Source organism: Phascolarctos cinereus, unplaced genomic scaffold, assembly GCF_003287225.1.
Source record: "Phascolarctos cinereus isolate Bilbo 61053 unplaced genomic scaffold, phaCin_HiC Scaffold_726;HRSCAF=1367, whole genome shotgun sequence".
NCBI classification, from domain to species: domain Eukaryota; kingdom Metazoa; phylum Chordata; class Mammalia; order Diprotodontia; family Phascolarctidae; genus Phascolarctos; species Phascolarctos cinereus.
In genome coordinates this window covers 294,029,368-294,051,097 of record NW_027556098.1, presented here as the reverse complement: position 1 = coordinate 294,051,097, position 21,730 = coordinate 294,029,368, and the positions used below count along the sequence as shown (strand labels likewise).

The window sequence follows — 21,730 nt, the reverse complement described above, 5'->3', positions numbered from 1 at the left end:
TTTCCTTTCTAAATACTAAGATTTCAATTTACTTGGATGCCTTTTCCTTTGGTTACTCTGATTATTGATTATCTTTCCCCAAAACCCATCCTTCTGCTCTATTTCTATTGAGCATGCCACCATCCTTCCAGACACACAAGTTCAAACCTCAGTCTTCCTCAACTTCTCACTCTTCCATACCTCATACATTCAATCAGTTACCAAGTCTTATGCATTTATCTCAACATCTTTAGTATCTATCCCCTCCTACTCACATAGCCACCTTACCCCCACCCCACCCGTTGCCTGGATCATTTATCACCATTTGCCTAGATTCCTGCAATAGCTTCCCTCTAGTTCTCCCTACTTCCAATCTCTCTCCACTGAAATCTACTCTCCATACAACTGAAAAAATTATATTCCTCAAGCATAGCTGCGAATGTCACTACCCTACGTAGAAACTCCAACCGCTCCCTTTACTTAGGAGTGTTACACAAATTTGTATTTGTGATACACAAATATGTGTATCACACCTTTACAAACTGATTCCAACTTATTTTACAGACTTATTCCACATTACTGTCCTTCACATACTGTAAGAGTTTAGCCAAGATTGCCTTCTTGCTATTCTTCACATAGTACACATTCCACCCACAGTCTCTCTGCCTTCTGCACAGGCTGTCCAACCTTCATGTCTAGAATGCAGTCCTTCCACCTCTTAGATGCCCTAGTTTCCTTCAAAGATCAGTTTAAACACCATCTCCTACAGGAGACCTTTCCTGATATGCTCAACTGCTAGTTCCTCATTACAAAATTAACTTATTTTTTTCTATTTTATATATACTTATATATGCACATGTTGTGTACTGACAAAATGAAACTCCTTGACAGCAGGGGTCTTTGCATTTTTATCTTCAAATCCTCAGAACCCAGCACAATGCCTAGCATACAGCAGGCACCCTCCAGATCCTTGAGCCATCCGACCTGCTGATGTGCCCTGAGGACCCCAGGCTTTGCCATCCATCCTGAAGCTGACTTCTCATGTATGAGTTATCTCTCTCAATTAGAGTGTAAATCCTTGAGAGCAGGGACCTTGTTCTATTTGTATCCCCAGAGCTAAGTACAGTGCCTAGAAGACAGTAAGCACTTAATAAATGCTTTTTCATCCATTCACATAAAAAAATTTTGCTGATTACATTGGTTCATTTAGCCTATGAATTGGGTAGAGCCTTCAGCCATACCATCTCAAATACTCTGATCCATCCTCCATAAATTTCTAGTCCACATTCTGGTCAAAAGGTTGTCCTCCATGTCTCAGTTATACTAATAAAGTCATAGCCACAATTATGAATCAAACCTTCTATTTCCTCCTCATTTCCTAGTCTTAACATATATACAAGATGGTAAGCTGCTAAAAAAAATGCAAGGTGTATGTGTTTTTAGTTTATTTTGTTTTGGACCATACTTGTGATTTCATTAGTGTGAAGGTATAGTGATATAGGTCACCATCTTATCTGCAATTCACAGTCACAAAGGTAGACTTCAGCACTGAGAGGTTAAGTGACTTAACCACAGTCACCTAGCCAGGATATGAAGGAGCAGAGACTAGAAGATAGGTCTTCCTGACTTTTAGGTCAGCTGTATTATACAATATGGGCCTCTCTATAAACTATTGTTTATAGAGTTTATACCAGGGGTGGGGAAACCACAACCAGGATTTGTTCTGTAAAATTTGGATTCAGTTAAAAGGTTGCACTTAAGGATCTAGAAGACTACCTGTGGCCTCAAGGCTGCAGGTTCCCCACCCCTGGTCTATATTCACAGGAAGTTGGTTTCCCCTGAAACAAATGGAGCCAGTCCTCTAACCTCACATTCTCAATCAGTCAGCTAGCATTTATTAGGTACCTATTCCACATAGGGCACTTGTGCTAAGCACTGAGGATACAAAGAAAATAAAAACAAAAAAGTCCTGCTCTCTAAGAGATCACAGCCAAATGGAAAAGCTCATATCCTCAGTTATTCATCTTCATTTGAGGATGAATTCCAGGGAAAACAGGCAGAGAGCTAGTGAACACATCACTATAGTAATTCACCCAAATACTTTCTGGCCCTTCATCTTCCCACAGTTTAAGTTTCCATATATTAAGAGAATACAGTTTTTAAACTTTTTTCTTCCTCTTCCCATAAGGTTGCTACCTTTGGACTGAGTTGGACTGTGATGCAGGTTAAACAACTATAATTCTACAGGTCTCCACAATCATTGCAAGAGAACCTGAAAAAAAGTGTCTCTAACACCAGTCATATCTCTGTGGAAAAAACATACCACCCAGATAAAATCCCTCATTTCTGCAGGGAACAGCTTAAGTTTAAAAAAAAAATAGACCAAAGATTAATGGCATAAGAAGTCAATCTCCAAAATGTTTTTTTTATAATTTCAAATATTTATACTTACCATAAGCCTGATCTGGAATCTGACAAACCTGACTGAATATCCCTCGACCAGTCATCAAATTGTTCTTGTTCATATAATTTAAACTGCTCTAAGAGATCATCAGCACTTCGATGAAAAGACCGAAAACCTGACAAGTCAAATAAAAGAGCTTCTGCGATCTTGATTGTGTCATCCACCTTAAAAGTCAAATTTATAAGAATTACAAAAAGGAATCTGAATTCTAACAAAATTCTAAACAATCATGAGCCTGATTCTCTGACCTGTGAATCAAAGACTGGTTTCTCATATAAAGCAAAGTTCCCTGAAGGATTGCAGAAACGTACAAAAATCTCAGGCTCCTAAACTATATGCTAGAGAGTTAATATTTCTTCATTTCAAGATCAAAGCCAAGGTCAGGTTAAGGTCAGATCCAGATGTGTATGTGTCCTCATTAATTTCCACATCATTCCCCCAATATTAGTCTATCTCCCATTCTAACAGTGCACTAAGTATTTTAGCCCCTCAGCACGTAAGCCTCAGGGAAAAGAACAGAAAGAGTGTTTTCTCCTCAGTGACTTTCTTGCGAAGAGTAATGCCACATTCTGCACAGCTATAGGACCAGAATCAGATTATCTGTACAGAACCCCAGAAAAGAAAAACCACAATAATTATACCTATTTAGCCTTTTTAGAGCCCTTTGGTCTTACTCATCATCTAAGACTTTCATCATCAGTTAATATGTGGTGAATGTGAAACCACATGGAACACAGTATACTGCATACTGACAGTCCTCAATGTTCTTAGATCAGTCTGGAAGGAATCGGAGTATCTTTAGAAATGGCAAATTGCTGCTAACGCCCTAAGTGAGTACCAATTACATTTTGCCCTTCCATTGTAAACTTTCAGCCTAACACGAAAATGCTGTTTGAATATGACATTAATTTTGCTCTTGCTGCTGAAAAGGAAATTTAAAGAAAAAAGCTTATTTTCATTAAGTATAAAAAGATGTTTAAGTGTAGTCACACAGAGGAAGCTAAAAGACACTGAGAGAGGATGATGGAACAGAAGCAATAGATTCTTTTATATTCATAATGCCCTTGGGCGACATGGCAATTTCTTCTAAACAAGGAAAAAAATCAAAGCTCATATAACAACTCTTTCTGTACATATGCCAAATTTCTGAATGCAACTGATCCCTCTTTCAAACTCAGAATTTTAAGAGGGAAAATAATCAATTATGTGGCTAAGCTAATTTTATTGCATTTTAATTGTAATATTTAGCTGCCTATTCTACATTCTTAAAATTATCAACATTTTTGGTAAATGTCTCAAAATATATTAAAACTAATAACCTTTAATTCCAGCTGACGGACCCAAACTATATTATTAACAACTTCGGAAAGATTTTTGCCTGATAATGGTCCAGTTACTTCACCTGGAATGCCATGGCATCGATTATCAAAGTCTGTTCGAAAATCTGAAAATAAAGCAACATAATAATTTCATAGTTTACCATAATTCAAAATAATGTTAGCCATAGATATTTAAATATTAATGTTTACTGTTTACTGCTCTTCCCAAATGCAACCAGTCAGGCAAAGGAGATAGGAATATATAAAAATACTTCCAAAAGGAAACATTAACTATACAAAAATCATCTCTTTTAAGTTTTCACCTTTGACTGAGTCCATAAGTCTTGCCAATAAAGCTTCTCTTTCCAAAATCAATTCCTTGCTTATAGTTGGACGTTTTACCAGTTCCTTATATTTCAAAAATGCTTGAAGAAGCTAAAATTAAAAAATAATTCATTTGATAAAACCTGCTTATAAGTATTTAAATGACACAAATTAACATTTCTAAAAATAGTGAAAAGAAAATCTTATAAGAGAAAGTACAGAAACATACCTGTTGTGGACTGTCTTGAATTTCTGAGATATAATTTTTCAATTTGCCTGCTATCTTTTGTTCTGCTGGTCCAATAATTTTCTCGTATTGTGAGACTGCAGCTTTCCACAAAGGCTAAAACCCACACATTAATGTTAGATTAAATACATAATGATTTACCATAAAAAAAAAATAGAAAAAGCAAACTAAAAAGTGTGCATCTAACACACATACATAAACATGAAAAAAAGACACAAACGTACCTCTGTGTAGGGGTTATATTGCAAGGGATTCAAACCAGTAAAAGGTTCAAATACTCTAGTAAGGCATATAATTTTCTCTTCACTAGCAGGTAAAAAATAGATAAGTTTTTCATGAATTGTCCTAATTGCCAGGACCTGAAATAAAGCATACATCAAAAATACTTGTTTATTTTCTTTAATGACTAATTTAACCAGTAGCACAAATCTTCAATTATTCTCCTAGATATAGTCTTTACTGCAGCCAAATTTACTGTTTCTGGGAACACTCCATGCTCTTTCCCACTGCCTGACATCTATAAATGCTATACCTTCCACCTAAAATTCCCTCCCCCTCCTACCTTTATCTGTACAAATCCTATCCATTTTTTTGTAGTTCAAATGATACCTCTCCCATGAAGTTTTTCCTGGTACCACCAACCAAATAGTTCAATTATAGGTTGTAATTACAAAGTACTTTTCTTACAGCAACCCTATGAGGTTAGTAGTATATGGATTATATTCATTTTCACAACAAGATTGAGGATCCAAGAAGTTAAGCTGGATGGATTCAAAAATGGTGAAGGATGGATTCAAACCCAAACTTCTAATTCAGGGCTTTTTCCAGCCACATATGACTTGAAAAAAAAAAGGAAATCTGGCTGCACTTGATGTGTCCCAATCACCAGGCCCACAAGAACTATATCCTAGGTTACGCAAATAACTGGCGGATGTAATTGCTGGGCTCCTTACTGTCCATGATCACTGACAGAGACCAGAGAATGGCAGAGGTACCACAGAACTGCAGAAAAGCAAAGGTTATGCCAATTTGAAAAAAAAAAAACTTCAAAAATGGAATTTGAAAACTATAGGCCAGGGATCTTGGCTTTTGATTCCTGGAAAATTCTGGAATGTATTAATAGAGGCATGACTAATGAACTCTAGAAAAGAAAGAAGAGGTGATCACAAAGAGTCTCACCACGGCTTCATCATTTGTCATGCCAAACTAAGCTCATTTCCTTTTGTATCAGGATTATTAAACTAGTAGTAATAATGATACTCAGCATTCTAATGGACTGATATGAGTATTCCCTCCAGTGAGACAGATCACAACATCCACATCTACCCAGCTGGGATGACTTCTGTACATATCCTGCAGTTCATGTTGGGCTTCACCCAACAGTCCTGGGAATTTCCTTGAGTTTTCTTTACATAAAAAGAATACCATGGAGCATACAGAATACCCAACACTACTGTCGCAACCAGCTTATTTTCTCTTTCAAGTGTACAATTTCTTTATTGATAACCTTTACACAACTTCTCCTTCTTATTCCTTTTACAAAATGTTGCTTTCTTAAAGGTCTTCATCAAACAAGCTATCTCTCACGCATATGTCAAAAGTATAAAAAACAACTTGGAATGTGCCATGACCAACACTATTCATATCGAAGATCCTCAATAAACCTAGTGAGGAGACACCAGGAACATCTAGTGATTAGCTGAACATCGGTCATGTGATTTGTCACATATTAAAAGCAAAAAGGCCCCATTCTAGGGGAATTCAGCTCTTCAGGACTTGTTCTTCACCTTTTCCTTTGGGTAGAGGCAAAAGGTTTTTTTGTTATTGATGATGTTTGTTTTTTTGTTTTCTTCTCTCTTGCTCCTCCATAGGAAACATAGGAGACCTATGCCTACCTGCAGCCTGAGAGGGGAATTCAAGGGCATTGCTTTCAGAACCCTAACTTTCTTGCAGAAAATGGGAGGAATCTGAATTACCTAGATGGCATGACCTTGGAATCTAATCTTCAAGCAGAAACAGGAGATTTCCAAAGCAGCACCAGTTTTGAGTGGCCTCATGAGCAAATCCAACTGCAAGTTAGAGACACACTTAAGCCTGAGTAGTCTGAGAACCCCAGGCACTACATTTCTTAAGGAGAAACCTTCTGTTGCAGCTAGCTTTTTGGAAAAGGGAAAAGACAATCCACTTAATTCTTACATGGGAACAGATCCTACTACAAGGGCAAATCTCACCAAGAATTCACTTAAGGAGCATAATTATAGAGGAGGCTTCTCCTGGTACTAGATAAGGGTGAATGTTCCTTCTAAATGAGCAGCTAAGGGGCAGGTAGGTGGCACAGTGGATAAAGCACCAGCCCTGAAATCAGGAGGACCCAAGCTCAAATATGACCTCAGACCAAACACTTGACACTTAACTAGCTATGTGACCCTGGGCAAATCACTTAACCCCAACTGCCAAAAAAAAAAAAAAAGACCAGTCTCTAAATGAGCAGCTAAGAGGTGCAGAGGCAACAATGAGCCCTTGGAGCTTATTGCATAAAGGAGTAACCTGACCAGATGTGCACTTAAAGGAAAATTGCTTTGGCAGATGAATAGAAAATAACTGCAAAGCAAAGAGACTTGAGGCTTGCTTTCAGGCAGATTTACAGATTTCAGGCATCCCTGACAATTAAGGAATAATTTGAAGATCGTAGAAATTACTTTTATTTATACCTAAAATGTCCCCAAAATGAATAAAGTAATTCAATCTATGTAGCATTTGAAATAGTAGATGGGAAAATTCACCCAGATCATTAAAAGCCTGCTCAACAATGAAAAACATGCATGCATCCATAGCCCACAAAGAAATTACTAAAAACTTTAATAATTCAGCTTCATCATCATTAAGGTTCACAGACACTGATACCTCTTTAAGACGTTTGCCAAGTTTGTCAAGAGATTCAGGGAAATACTTCTCATTTTTCCAAGGATGGGGGACATAACGCTGCCACATTTGCCCAGTTAGATGATTACAGGCTACTACCCACTGTTCACAAATAGTAATCCCAGCTTTCAGGTTATCTTTCACAAGATGAAAAGGATCTTCCCAGATGTTCAGAGTTCCTAATTTTTTCTGAACAAATCTTCCAAAAGAACCACCTGAAACCAACATAAAACATCTTATTCTTAAAAGGTATTCTAGATAGTTTTTTCTTCTTTTTTTAAAATGTGTTATTAAAACAAAATACATAAGAAATAGAAACACATTATAAACATATATTAAAACTCAACTATAAACTAAGAAAAAAAAACATGTCATGTGCACAGCAGAACATAAGAAAGGATTCAAAATATATACCAATAAATTTCCTTTTCAAGAAAGCGTATATACTAAATACTACACATTGTATTGAGGGCTGTCCATCTTTGCTTTCTTGTAGATTTTCTTTTGTTCTATGCTATATACTTTTTATTTTGCTCTTTTTATCCCTGATAGTTTTCTTACATATTAGTCTATGCCATAAAAATTTTAAATAGGACATTTTGATATCAGATATTAAATTCTACCTAAAATTATCACTAAAACAATAGAAATTTATGTGGAAACTAAAATTAACATAATACATAAATGCCTAAAATTTTAAACAATTCAAGTAAGATTAATCTTAATCAAAATAATTTAGAGTAAAAACTTAGATTAAAATAGGTTTCTAGCAACTACTTAATTAAGTTTTCTTCAACAGTACCTATTATATCTAAGAGATGTAGCATACGAGCTTCAGGGTAATGTTCATGCTCTGTTTGTCTCCACACATCATCAACAGCATCTCGGGTGGTTTCCACTAAGTCTACAACTTCCAATAAGGAAAGACTGTCCAAATTATAAAACTCCTAAAAAAAGAATTTTTTAAAAATGATCGTAATTATATACACAATGTGATCAGAATGATGTCAGGAAGAACTGAAAGGGGAAGTCAATATTTTAGGCCCTCTGCCTATTTAAGCTTAACCTCATCTCTTTTAATTACATGAGCCAGGACTACACTACTCAAGCAGATCATACCTTTTATGTAATACAAAGGTAGAATCAATACTACTATTGCACAAATATGCACTGTTTTTAAGGAAAAGGTTAAAGAAAATATTTCAAAAACTCAATGTAAATCTACCTAAATGAATAATAATTTCTGGTTTTTGAAAATAAAATAAGTAGATGGCTCAGTGGATAAAGCACTGAGACTGGACTCAGGAAGATCTAAATTCAAGTCTATCCTCAGACACTTGCTAGCTGTATGACCCTGGGCAAATCACTTAACCTGTTTGCCTCATTTTTCTCATCTGTAAAATGGGGGTGGTAATAACAGCATCTATCTCCCAGGGCTGTTAGGATCAAATGAGATAACATTTATAAAGTGCTTAGCACAGTGCCTAACACATAGTAGGCATTATATAAATGCTAGTTCTTATTATTATTATTAAAATTTCATTATCATACATAAGAGAAAATTTCCATTGCTCAAGTCAAAGAGTTCTTCTACCAGCAGAACAAAAAGAACCTGATGGCCCAATAAAGAGAGTTTTGACCTTTCAAGAAAGACTTCCAACCTCACTCTATGTTGCACTATTCCCACTGACTCTAACAGTGGTAGATACTCTAGAATACACAAACAGTTGCTAACAGACTGAGCCCTTTAAAATTAAGCAGGCCCCATTTCAAGAAAAATACAGCTCTGCAGATATTTTACTACCTGTAGTAAAAATGGATTCGTTTGGTGTCAGAGGACCACATTTCTCAGGTTCACCAAGAACCATGCCAATTTCTGACTCCCATGGTCTGGGTTACTAGGAAAAGGAGGCCAGGCTTCCTGAAAATCTGCTGAATCCTGACTAAACCCTGCAGGTTTAATCTACCCTGTGTCTTTAACCTTTTGTTGTTGTTCTTGTTGTTCTGTCATTTCAGTTGTGTCTGACTCCACACAACCCCATTTGGGGTTTTCTTGGCAAAGATACCGAGTGGTTGACACTTCCTTCTCTGGCTCAGTTGACAGATAAGGAAACTGAGGTAAGCATGGTTAAGTGACTTGCCCAAGGTCACATTACACTAGTAAGTGTCTGAGGGCAGCTTTTAACTCAGGAAGATAAGGCTTCCTGACTTCTGGCCCAGTGCTCTATTCACTATGCTACCTCCCTGCCCCAGCTTTAACCTACTTTGCCTCAAATACAGACCTTTCTCTCCCACTTTTTATCTGTGATCTTATTAACAACCCCCTGCTGCCTGAAGCCTGGTCAGACACATCTATGCCTATCGCCTGCCTTCCTCTCCAAATCCTCGACAGCTTAGCACTGCCTGATGACTTCATTCTATTTAATCATGCCATAAATAATGCAAAAATCTTATTTTACCATTTTGGACAACATAATACATAAGCCAGGACAAGGCTTGTTTATTAAATGTCAAGATACAAAATATTAGTTCTCTTGCTTTGGAAATACTTGTAAGATGAGAACTAGCATACACCACAGGTCCTGTGGATATTCCTTCTTGTGCTTCTTGACAATGTGCTACAGATAGAAAGAGCTTTTGATATTTATTTTTTGTTTCTGCAAAGTAACCTGATATGAGAAATGTAATTTGAGTTACTTTCAATATTTTATAACTTTGAAATAAACAATTATTTGGTTTTAGTATGGCAACAGAATAAGAAAACCTATGATTGAGTCTTAATGGACATTCCTCAGCCAAAGGATTGTGGGCAAATTTCTTTGATCCTCCAAGTCCTAATTTCTTTGTCTACAAAAGAGCAATCATACTACTTGTTCTATCTCCCTCACTCTGTAAACCATAAAGATCTATGTAAATATTAATCATTATTCTTGGTCCCTTAGAAAAATTTATATTAAGCAATGTCAAAACAAGAACTCAATTCTGAAAATGTTGCTAATTACCATCACATAAAATGTATATCATTATGTTTATTATTTTCCTATGGGAGAAAAATATTTTATGCCACCAGGAATTATAGTAGCTATATAATGATCATTGGCATTTTTATAGTGCTTTAAGGTTTGTAAAGTACTTTATAAATATTATCTCATTTTTTCACAATAATAATCCTACGTAGGTACTATCATTATCCCCATTTCTGAAGCAGACAGAGGTTAAATGATTTGTCCAGGGTAACAGAAGTATTTTGTCTAAGGCCAAATTTGAATTCAGGATTCTGACTCCAGGTCCAGATTTCTACCACCTACCTATTTGCCTTCTGTCTGTCTGTCTATCTGTCTCTCTTTCCTCCTCTCCCCTCTCTGTCTCTATCTCTTTATATGTGTGTATATGTACAAATATTACACAAATCTGTAATTTTAGACACACACTAATATATATGTATTTATGTGTATATATATATATATATATATATATATATATATGTATGTATATATACACATACACACACACATAACGAAATTCCTAGTTTCCTTCACAACTCAGTTCAAATACCACCTTATACATAAAATGTCTTAACATCCACGAGCTACTAATACCTTCCCTCCCAAAATTTGCTTATATTAATTTTACATGTTGTCTTTCTCATTATAATGTAAGCTTCTTGAGAACATAGAATGTTTAAGTCGTGTTTTTGTATTCCTAGCACTTAGTATGGTACCTATCACAAAATATGTGCATAACAAATTCTTGTCAACTGCTTGATTTGACTTCATCTAATTCACACAGATAACTGTATTCCCTCCAGAATATAACAGTTATTTAGTAAATGTTTATAGGTTCATAAGTTCTTAACTTGAGACCTGAAAAAGACTTTAAAGACCATCTAGACTAGAACAAGGAAGTAAGCTGTGGCCCACAGGCAAAATCCAGCACCTTTTATGGCTCACAAGAATGACTTTTACTAAAAGTAAAACTATAGATATAGATATAGATGCACACACATACATATATACACATATATATATATATATATATGTGTACACATATATATAATTAATAAAACTTCCTTTTGCTAAAAATAAGTTTCACTTATACAAACTAAGTAAAAACCATTCTTAGCTCACGAGCTATATAAAAACAGGTGGCAGGCTGGATTTGGCCCATAGGCACTAGTCTGCTGATCCTTGAATAGTCCAACCTCTTCATTTTGTAGATGAGAAAACTAAGGTCTAAAGAGGTTACCCAAGGTTACACAGGCGGTAAGTGACAGAGGCAGCATTCAATCTTAGGTCCCTGACTCCAAATCTAATGCCCCAATATTCTCTAATGTGATTTTATTTTAAAGTACAGGTGTCCACTTTAGCCTTCCTTACAGCAATACATTATTTAATCACATTTCTGGGAAATTTTATGTGAATTGAGCACAACCAGGAGATTAATTTATATAACAACCACATTGTAAAAACAAACAACTTTAAAAGACAACTAAGAACTCAGATCAAAGCAATAACCAACCATATTTTCAGAGGACCAGTGATAAAGAATGCCACACATCCCCTGACAGAGAGGTGAAGGATTAAATATGCAGAATGAGATACATATTTTTGGACACGGATAATGTGGAATTTATTTTTTTGCTTGACTATGAATATTTGTTACAAAGATTTTGTTTTTGTTTTTGCTTTTGTTTTTGCCAGTGGCAAGGGGTGAGAGAGGAAAAAAAATGTTTGTTAATTGAAAAAATATTAATTTTAAAAGTATAATAGTTGCTAGGATTTAAACTTCAACTTTAAAAGTTTGATTAAAACAATTTTTCCAGCACATAATCCAATTAGTTTCAAAGGTATACTCATAAATATGTACTTGGTAAATCCAACTGTACTTGAGGATTTTGCCTGAAGCAGTCTTGTGATGATTTTTAAAACTAAGGCAGATATTTTTCTACTACATTTAAATTTATTTCTAATAAATGCATTAAGGAAATTTATTCTCCTAATAAATTTGCACATTGTCATGCATTGTCCAGCTTATATCCTTTCATCTGTTTCTCCCTGAAGTGTTTGTATGGAACCTGAAAAACAACATATTAAGTAAACATACTCTTGCAACTGCCTCAAAAAGTTCTTTAAAATAAGTGGCTCTTTCTTTGTTCATCTGTTTACTTCCACGATGTGCTTGCTCTATCCAGAACTGGAACTCATCACTTGGTGTAAGAATACCTAATAAATAAATAAATAAGAAAAGAAAGAAAGAAGAATTAAAAAATTATCAAGAGAAAAAAAGATCACCAGAAAACAACTAGCTAATTCCCTGACTTTGGTTAAATTTGGAACTAAACCATTCTTTAGGCATGTAGAACTACTATAACCTTTAAAATATATTTAAAAGAAATTTTCACAATCTTCACTAACAACATGAAGAAACTGTTACTACAGTCTAACCAGAAAGCTCTATTTAGATTTACAGTGAAAGGGGCAGCTAGATGGCACGGTAGATAGAGCACCAGCCCTGGAATCAGGAGGACCTGAGCTCAAATTCAGTCTCAGATATATTTTAGCTATATTACCCTAATATGTGTACCTAAATACACTAATAATTTCCGAATTGAGAGAGAGAGAGAGAGAGAGAGAGAGAGAGAGAGAGAGAGAGAGATTTGATTTACAGTGAAGTATTATATACGGTTTTTAACAACAATGCTACATACCTCACCATGGCCTCTACGTGTTTTTACTCTGATAAATTCTTAAGTGGCCAAACTTGTGTTTCCAATATAAACATATTCCAACATAAATAAACACATCCTAAACCTATCCTTCTAAAACCTAATTTCTATTTGATTCCAACCCATTTTTCCAACTGGAATTTTTTTTAATTAACATTCAAACGAATTTCAAATTAACAGTATAAATTTACTTAAAATAGCTATAAGTAATCATAAGTAAACTTAAGTTCAAATTCTCCAGAACCTAATCATTCTTTGCTATTAAATTAGGTACATTCATTCTTTCAGACCTATCAGGTTTCAAAAAACATTTACCTTATTACCAAGCAGTAACTTAATCAAGGGGGAGAATGGCACCCATTAATTTCAATAACGATTTTTAAATTAAGCACCTAAAATCTAAGGCATTTCTTCTGTCAGAAAAGAGTTATAGACCAAAAATTCGATACCTTAAATTGGAACATTAGTAGTTCATATGAAAAATAATTATCTTTAATATAACTGGAGGTAAAATACTTAACTAAAATGCATTTTAAGAAAAAGGTACATTAAAATGCATTTTAAGAAAAAGACAGAGCTACAAAATTCACATGACATTTCAATTTTTATGAATTACATACACACAGATATTGAAGACTAAATTCATATTTTTTTCCAAACCCGCAAAGAGACACTTTAAATACAGTTAAATTTAACAATAAGGAGCTTGAAATCAGTGAGGTTTCATCAATCTAAAAAGAGTTCTACAGAGAAGGATAAGAATGGATTAGTGAGAAGATCATTGAGATACGCTTAAATTAAGTTTCAACATGTACCTCGTATGTCATCTTCCTTAAATTTCATTTTTGATAAATTAGTATCTGATCTTCGTAGCACAATACCTAACCCAGCTTCTAACTCACTCAAAAGATTCTGGAGTTTGGGATCAAAATTTTTGCTCCATTCTTGATCCTAAATAAAAATAAATAATGGGAATTATTAGACATGCTATGTTAAAACATCACACTCAAAACAAAAAAATTAATTTAGTTTTTCCTAGTTGCATATTGTTGTTGTTTTAATTTTTTACTTTTCAATTAATAAGCATTTAATTCTCTCTCTCTCCAAAATTCCCTCCACCACTGGAAAAAAAATAAAAGACAAGATCTGCATAACAAGTATATGTAATTAAGCAAAACAAATTTCCACACTTTCCAAATCCAAAAATATATGTCTGCATCTCGAGTCCATTCTAGCAGGTGCTTAACAAGTACTTACTGACACCTGCCCTTTCTCAGGAGGGAGGTGGCATGAAGACTATGAAAGCAAACACAGTTCCTGCATCACTGAGCGTTGCTTAAATATTTTTGTTATAAAGAAAGGGTTTGTGGTGTGGGAAAGGTAGGGTTAAGAGCAAATGACTAGAATATAATAACCAAAGGCAAGAATAAAATTTCAAAAATAATTTTAAAAGCTTATTAAATTGAGTTAAACATAGGATCATATATTTAATGATGGAAGGGGCCTCAGAGGCCACCAAGCCCAAACCCCTCATTTTATAGATGAGAAAACTGAGGTGCAGAGGGCCCAAGTGATTTGCCCAGGGTTACACAATTAGCAAGTGTCTGAAGTTGGATCTGAACCCAAGTTGTCCTGTGACTCATACCGTATCCACTATAGCATACATGATCAATGAACTCAAGTTTTAAATTTTCCTCAGACATTTACTATGTGGCTATGAAAAAAACTGTATTAAACTCAGAGCATATTACTTTTCTCATCTGCAAAAAGGGAAGAATAATAATATTATAACTACCTACCTCAAAAGAGAATTATGAGGAAAGTGCTTTGAAAACTTTAAACTATTCTATAAATGTGGGTCTGAGATATGCATATGTATGTATGTATATATTTACATGCATGAGCACATGCATGTGTGTACATGCATATGTATATGTATGGGTCCATGTCAGGACCTTTAGTTTCCATTTGGATAGCTATAACTATATATTGTATGTGTGTACGTGTGTGTGTGTGTGTGTGTGTGTATACACAAACACAAATATACACATACACACACACACACACACACACACACACACACACACACACATACACATACACAGAAACACACCCCTAGAACACTTCTATTAAAAGGAGATTCTCATCCATGATTTAGCCTTTTAGATAATACCTACCATAAAGAGGGAAATTTTCATTTGAGCTTTCCCCCATTTCTCTATTTGGCAATGTAAAGTTTACCTTAAAAATTAACTATGGTTAGAGGTGAAAATTCAAATAAAAACTGAAATAACAGATATTAACAATGATCAAAATGCTTAAATACATATGTATATATTCTTCCAAAACTATATTTCTCAAATTATCCAGCTAATAATGGAGCCTGCATAAAGGAGAAGGCCTAAACCTGTCATTTACTGTTCTAGGGAATTCAGGCTATAGTCTCAGAGAGTTGCCTTGAGGACTCAGAAAGCACTTTGCTCTGCGTCACAGAAATTCTGTGTCAATACTTGAACTCAGGTTTTCCTGGCTTTCTTTTCACCACTCTCTCCACCATGTCACACGTGGAAAAAAATGGTAATCATATAACCATTAAAGTATATAACTCACCTTTAGCAACATTGGTGCAAATACTTGCCGCACTGCTTGATAAAGGGAATTAATAGGTGAATCTAACATAGATGACACAAGAATATTATTATGTATATTATCTTCTGTAATGACTTCAGGCCGAAGTTTAAAAAACACCAACACCTTGTCTTTTGTGTCTCCAACATCAATCTAAACAGGGATCAAAGAGAAGAGTTTAAATATGTTCATAACTATCGCATTTAAAAAAATATATTTTTCTAGGCTCTATTTAATCATTATATCCCTTAAAGAAAAGTAAGAATCATGTTTAAATAAAATTCAAGAGTCAATCTATTTCTGCTCCTAACAAACCTATGTGTTTGTGAAATTTAACCCTTCATTTTTTATATAACTATATATGACCTTTAATTTCATCTATTTATGTAATTCTTTATGTAGAAACTCCCTCTACCAAAGCAAATCAGCAAACCCTCTCTAATATTCCTTGACAATATTAAAAAGTTCCCAGGAATTAGAGATTCCTACAGCTAGAGCTAGAGGGGGCCTATTAAGACATCTAGGCCAACCCCCTCATTTGAAAGAAAGGGAAACTGGGAGGTAAAAGTCACAAAGTTATTGAGCATTAAGAATCAGGAATCAAAGTGGGGACCTCTGCATGGAGAGTTGGCACTCTTTGCCCTGGTCACATAGCTAGCATCTCTATGCCACGCTACCTCTCCATCTCAGTATATGTTAGATATTATGAAACTAGAAAAATGCTATGCATGTTTTCTACTCCTGTTAGTCAACTGTATAACTCTGAAAATGTAGCCTACTTGAGAAAATCACCTGCTAAAAGCCTGTTCCCATCTCAGATTTTCATCAAGGATAATCTTCAATTAATATGTATACCACTCTCAAACATTTTATAGATAGAAGAAATCAGGCACAGACCATAAGAGCTAATGTCCTCTTAGTTGCTTTCCTTGAAACTTATTCCTTAGTGCTTTTAAATTTTCATCTTGAACAGATTTCTTCTAGATATATTTAGTCATATCCAGTCTCTCCTGCCAACTTCACTTTCTAAAGTGTCACATCAGATACTTAAGCAGTAGAGTCCAGATATGGAAGCCCAATCCATCATTTATTACACACCTACCATGTGCTAATCAGTGGTGCTGGGGATACAAAGACAAAGATGAAACAGTCCTTGCCCTCAAGGAGCTTACATGCTACTGTTGGGGGGGAGGGGTGTGAATATAGACATATAAGTATATGCAAGATCCATTCAAGATAGTAGCCCAGAAGTCCAAGAAAAGTCCCCTGAAGAAGAATGGTACTTGATTTGAGTCTTGAATAAAGCCAGGGATTTCAAAACATAAAAATGAAGAAGGAAAGGCACTTGGGGGGGGGGGGGGACCAGTAAATACAAAGAAGTATGGGAGATCAGTGACGTGAATGAGAAACAGCAACAAGGTCAGTATGGATGAGGTTGTAAAGTGAAGTAATATGTAAGGAAACCAGACAGGTAGAAAGAAGCCAGATTGTGCAGAACTTCAACTGTTAAACAGAAGAATATGCCAAGAGGTAACAAGGAGCCACCAAAATTTATTGGAGGATGGGGGAGGTTATATGGTAAGATCTTCACTTTTAAGAAAACCACTTTGAGGGCAGCTAGGTAAGCACAGTGGATAGAGCACTGGCTCTGGAGTCAGGAGGACCTGAGTACAAATCTGACCACAGACACTTACTTAACACTTACTAGCTATGTGACCCTGGGTAAGTCACTTAACCCCAACCGTCTCACCAAAAAGAAAAAAAAAGGTAGGATGGAGTAATTTATCTGACACAAGAGGCAAGAAAAAGCTTTTATAGTAGAGGGAAAGAGGAGGGAGGTGAGGGAAAGCAAGTGAACCTTACGCTCATCAGAATTGGCTCAAAGAAGTAATAACATACACACACAATTGAGTATAGAAATCTATCTTACCCTACAGGAAAGAAGGAGGAGAAGGGGATCAGAGAAGGGGCGGGGTATGATAGAAGGAGGGCAGATCAGAGACAGTGGTGGTCAGAAGCAAAACACTTTTGAGGAGGGATAGGGTGAAAGGAGAAAGAGAATAGAATAAATGGGGGCAAGTAATAGGATGGAGGGAAATACAGTTAGCAATAATAACTGTAAAAAAAATTTGAAGCAAGTTTCTCTGATAAAGGTCTCATTTCTCAAACATATAGAGAACTATCAAAAGATATGATCAGTTTTCAGATTAAGTAATCAAAATGTGAAAAAAAAAACACCCTAACTCACTACTAATTGGAGAAATGCAATTAAAACAATTCTGAGGTACTACCTCATACCTATTAGATTGGCTAATAGGACAGAAAAGGAAAATGACAAATGTTGGCAAGGATGTGGGGAAAATGAGACTAATACACTGTTGGTGGAGTTGTGAACTGATTCAACCATTCCACAGAAAAATTTGGAACTATGCCCAAAAGGCTATTAAAAAAACCATGCATACCTTTGACCAAGCAATACCACTACTAGGTCTATATACCAAAAAAGACAAAAAACAAGAAGGAAAAGGACCTATACATACAAAAATATCTATAGCAGTTCTTTTCTGGGGGTAAAAAAATTAGAAATTGAGGGGATGCCCATTAATTGGTAAATGACTGAATAAGTTGTGGTGTGTGATTTTGATAGAATACTATTGTACTATAAGAAACAGTGAGCAGCATGCTCTTAGAAAGACCTGGAAAGACCTGCATGGGTTGATGCAAAGTGAAATATACTGCATACAAAGTAATAGAAATATTGTAAGACGATCAGCTGTGAATGACTTAGCTATTCTCAGCAATACAATGATCCAAGACGTATCTGATTTCTCACTGACTTACGATAAAAAATGCTATCCATCTTGAGAGGAAAAAACTGATGGTGTCTAAATAAAGACTGAAGCATACTCCGTTTTACTTTATTTTTCTTGAGTTTTTTTTTTCTTGTCTATGTTTTCTTTCACAACATGACTATTATGGATATGTTTTGCATGACTACACATGTATAACCTATATCAAATTGCTTGCCTTTTCAATGGGGGGAATGGGTAGGGAGGGAGGAAGGGAGAGAATTTGGAACTCCAAGTTTTAATAACAAATGTTAAAAATTGTTTTTTACATGTAACTGGGGAAAAATAAAATACTACATAAAAGCTAAAAAAATAGTAATTGGGAAGTACAGAAGAGGGAGGAGGGTTGGGAAAACAATAACAAGGTGTGTTCTGGACATGATGGGTCTGAGATGCCTATGGATATTCAACTGAAAATGTCCACAAAGCAGGTAGTTGATGATGTGAAACTAGAGGACATACACAGAGGATATACAGATGTGAAAATCATCTATATAGAGATAAAAACTGAATTAATGGGACTAATGAGGTAACCAAGACAAAGAATGTAAATAAGAGAAAGGGCCCAGGGTAGTGTCTTGGGATATAACCACAATTAATGGGCATGACATAGATAATGAAACAGTCAAGAAAACTGAGGAACTGTTAGATAAGAAGGGAAGCAAGTAAGAGCAATGTCAGGAAAACCTGAGAGGACAGAGCATCCAGGAGGAGAGTTTGGTGAAGCAGGAAGGAAGAAAACAAGCATTGATTAAGAACCTACTATGTGCCAGGCACTATGCTACAAACACTTCATTGGATCCTCACATCAACCCAGGGAGGTAGGTGTTATTATTATTCTCATTTTACAATTGAGGAAACTGAGGAAAACAGAGCATACACAACTTCCAGGATCACATATCTGTGAATGAAGCACATTTATATTCAGGTGTTTCTGAGTCCAGACCCACTGCTCTACTGCATTACCTAGCTGCTGCCTCTAGGCCAACAGTATCAAATGCTGCAGATAGATCTAGAAAAATGAAGATGGAGAAAATGCTAATAGATGAGCAATTACTTCATTGGCAATTTTAGAAAAAGGAGTTTTAATTGGGTGATAAGGTCATAAATAAAAATACAAGGGGTCGAGGAAAGAGAGAAGTAGAGCTACCAAGAGTAAACTTTTTTTTCCAAAAAGTTTAACTAAGAAAGGAGGAAAAAAAAAAACAAAGGACAAGAGCTGGCAGGGATGTGCAGACTCAAAGTCTTTTTTTAAAGATGAGGAAAACTTAGGCATGTTTGTAGGCAGCAGGGCAAGAATCAGTTGACTAGGAGAAATTTAAAAATGTAAGAGAGAAAAAGAATAGTAGTAGAGACAATACTCTAGAAAAGATGAGAGGGATTAGGATCAAGGATACATGTAGAGGGGTTGTCCTTGGAGAGAAGGTATACCTCCTCAGCAGGGACTGAAGTATAAAGATGGAAACAGTGGAATATGATATTAAGGGGTTATGAGGCATGCAGAAGATAGAGGTCATGAATGGCTTTACATTTCCCAGTAAGTATGATGCAAAGTCTTCATCTGAAAGGGAGGAGAGGCCTTTGGGAAGGTTGAAGACAGAAAAAAAAATGAAATAATCACTCTGGTGCATGAGGTAGCATATAAATTAGAGGGGAGTTTTTAAAAATACTCTGTGCAGTGAGGGCCCAGTTGAGATTAAGTAATATGAATCTGCAATGATCCTAGTCAGCCCTGTTTCATGACTTCCTCCAACTTAATTCAACAATTCATGAGTAGGAGTGAAAGAAGATGGATGGTAAGAATGATTCAAGGTCACAGTTTCACAAAACATGATCCTGGACAAGGAAACAAGTAACAAGGACTAAGGAACAAGGGCCTTCAGTCAATCAGTCAGTCAATAAACATTTTATTAAGCACCTATTATGTGCCCAAACACAGTCACATGGAGCAGCTAAGTGGCACAATGGATAGAATATGGGGCCTGAAATCAAGAAGACCAGAATTCAAATTCAGCCTCAGACAATTCCTAGGTATGTGACCCTGGGCAAGTCACTTAACCCTGTTTGCCTCAGTTTCCTCATCTGTAAAATGAGTTTGAGAAGGAAATGACAAACTATCTTTGCCAAGAAAACCCGAAATGGAGTCAAGAAGAGCTGGACACAACTAAAATAACTGAAAAACACCACGACCACCAAAGCTGATGGAATCTCCCAGGATGATGAGTTTCTAGGTCTCCAGAGTAGAGGAGAATATACAACTGGCCTGGTTCACTAAGGAGGAAGGCAAAAGAGTATGCCTATGACAGGAGTGATGACCAGAGAAAGTACTGGGCAGGGACAGGGCGAAGATGGTAGAGAAAAGCCTGATAGTCGCCTGAACTCTGCCCAGTTTCCCTCGGAAACAATGTTAAATCAAGCCTCTAAATAAATTCTGGAGTGACAGAACCTACAAGAAGACAAAACGAAACAATTTTCCAGCTTTAGATAACTTAGAACGCTTCTGGAAAGGTCTGTCTCACTTGGGTAAATGGGGAGTGCAGCCCAACGCAGATGGTGTCTGGGCAAGCCAGCAGAAGGCTCTTAGCCACAGAACAGATCAGCAATCGAGGCCCTTCGGTCCTGGCTCAGCAGACCAGTGGCACAGCAAGCCAGCTGTGAGGCCTCCAGCCCCAGAACAGAAGGCGAACTGCTAGCCCCAGACCCATACCCCCTTACTCCACAACAGGCAGAATTAGGCTGAGCCACTCCAGCACAGTGGGCAAGCCTCCAGAACCTGAAGCCACAGTGTAGAAAGCTAGTGACCAGGCCCCTGACCCCCAGCGCAAGAAGCTTGGGACAGTGCCCCCTGTGCTCCAGCAGGAGAGCTCAACTTTAAAAGTCAGGAAACAGGCAAAAAAAAAAAGAGCAAGAATCAAAAAAGAACTTTGACCACAGAAAATTACCATGGTGACAGGGAAGATCAAAAGACAAACTCAGAAGAGGACAACATGGTCAATATACCTACATCATAAACCTCAAAGACGAATATAAATTGGTCTCAAGCCCAAAAAGACTTCTTGGAAGAGCTCAAAAGGGATTTTAAAAGTCAAATAAGAGAGGTAGAAGAAAAACTGGGAAAAGAGATGAGAGGTATGCAAGAGAGAGAAAATAGCTTGGAAGAGGAAAGACAAAAACTGACTGAAGAAAACAATTCCTTAAAAAATACAATTGGTCAAATGGAAAAAAAAATCCACTGGAGAAAACAACTCCTTAAAATGACCAAATGGAAAAGGA

At 36.2% G+C, this 21,730-nt stretch overlaps 1 protein-coding gene across 1 annotated transcript in view; it reads right to left on the bottom strand.

The window, feature by feature from the left end:
* DYNC2H1 (dynein cytoplasmic 2 heavy chain 1) overlaps positions 1-21,730 on the bottom strand; it is a 370,089-nt gene that overhangs the window by 337,612 nt on the left and 10,747 nt on the right. The window contains 10 exon segments of the mRNA XM_020996144.2: positions 2,432-2,607; positions 3,763-3,887; positions 4,086-4,197; positions 4,316-4,429; positions 4,558-4,692; positions 7,238-7,470; positions 8,058-8,202; positions 12,359-12,477; positions 13,796-13,931; positions 15,591-15,761. Of these exon segments, the coding sequence (XP_020851803.1) occupies positions 2,432-2,607; positions 3,763-3,887; positions 4,086-4,197; positions 4,316-4,429; positions 4,558-4,692; positions 7,238-7,470; positions 8,058-8,202; positions 12,359-12,477; positions 13,796-13,931; positions 15,591-15,761 (1,466 nt within the window).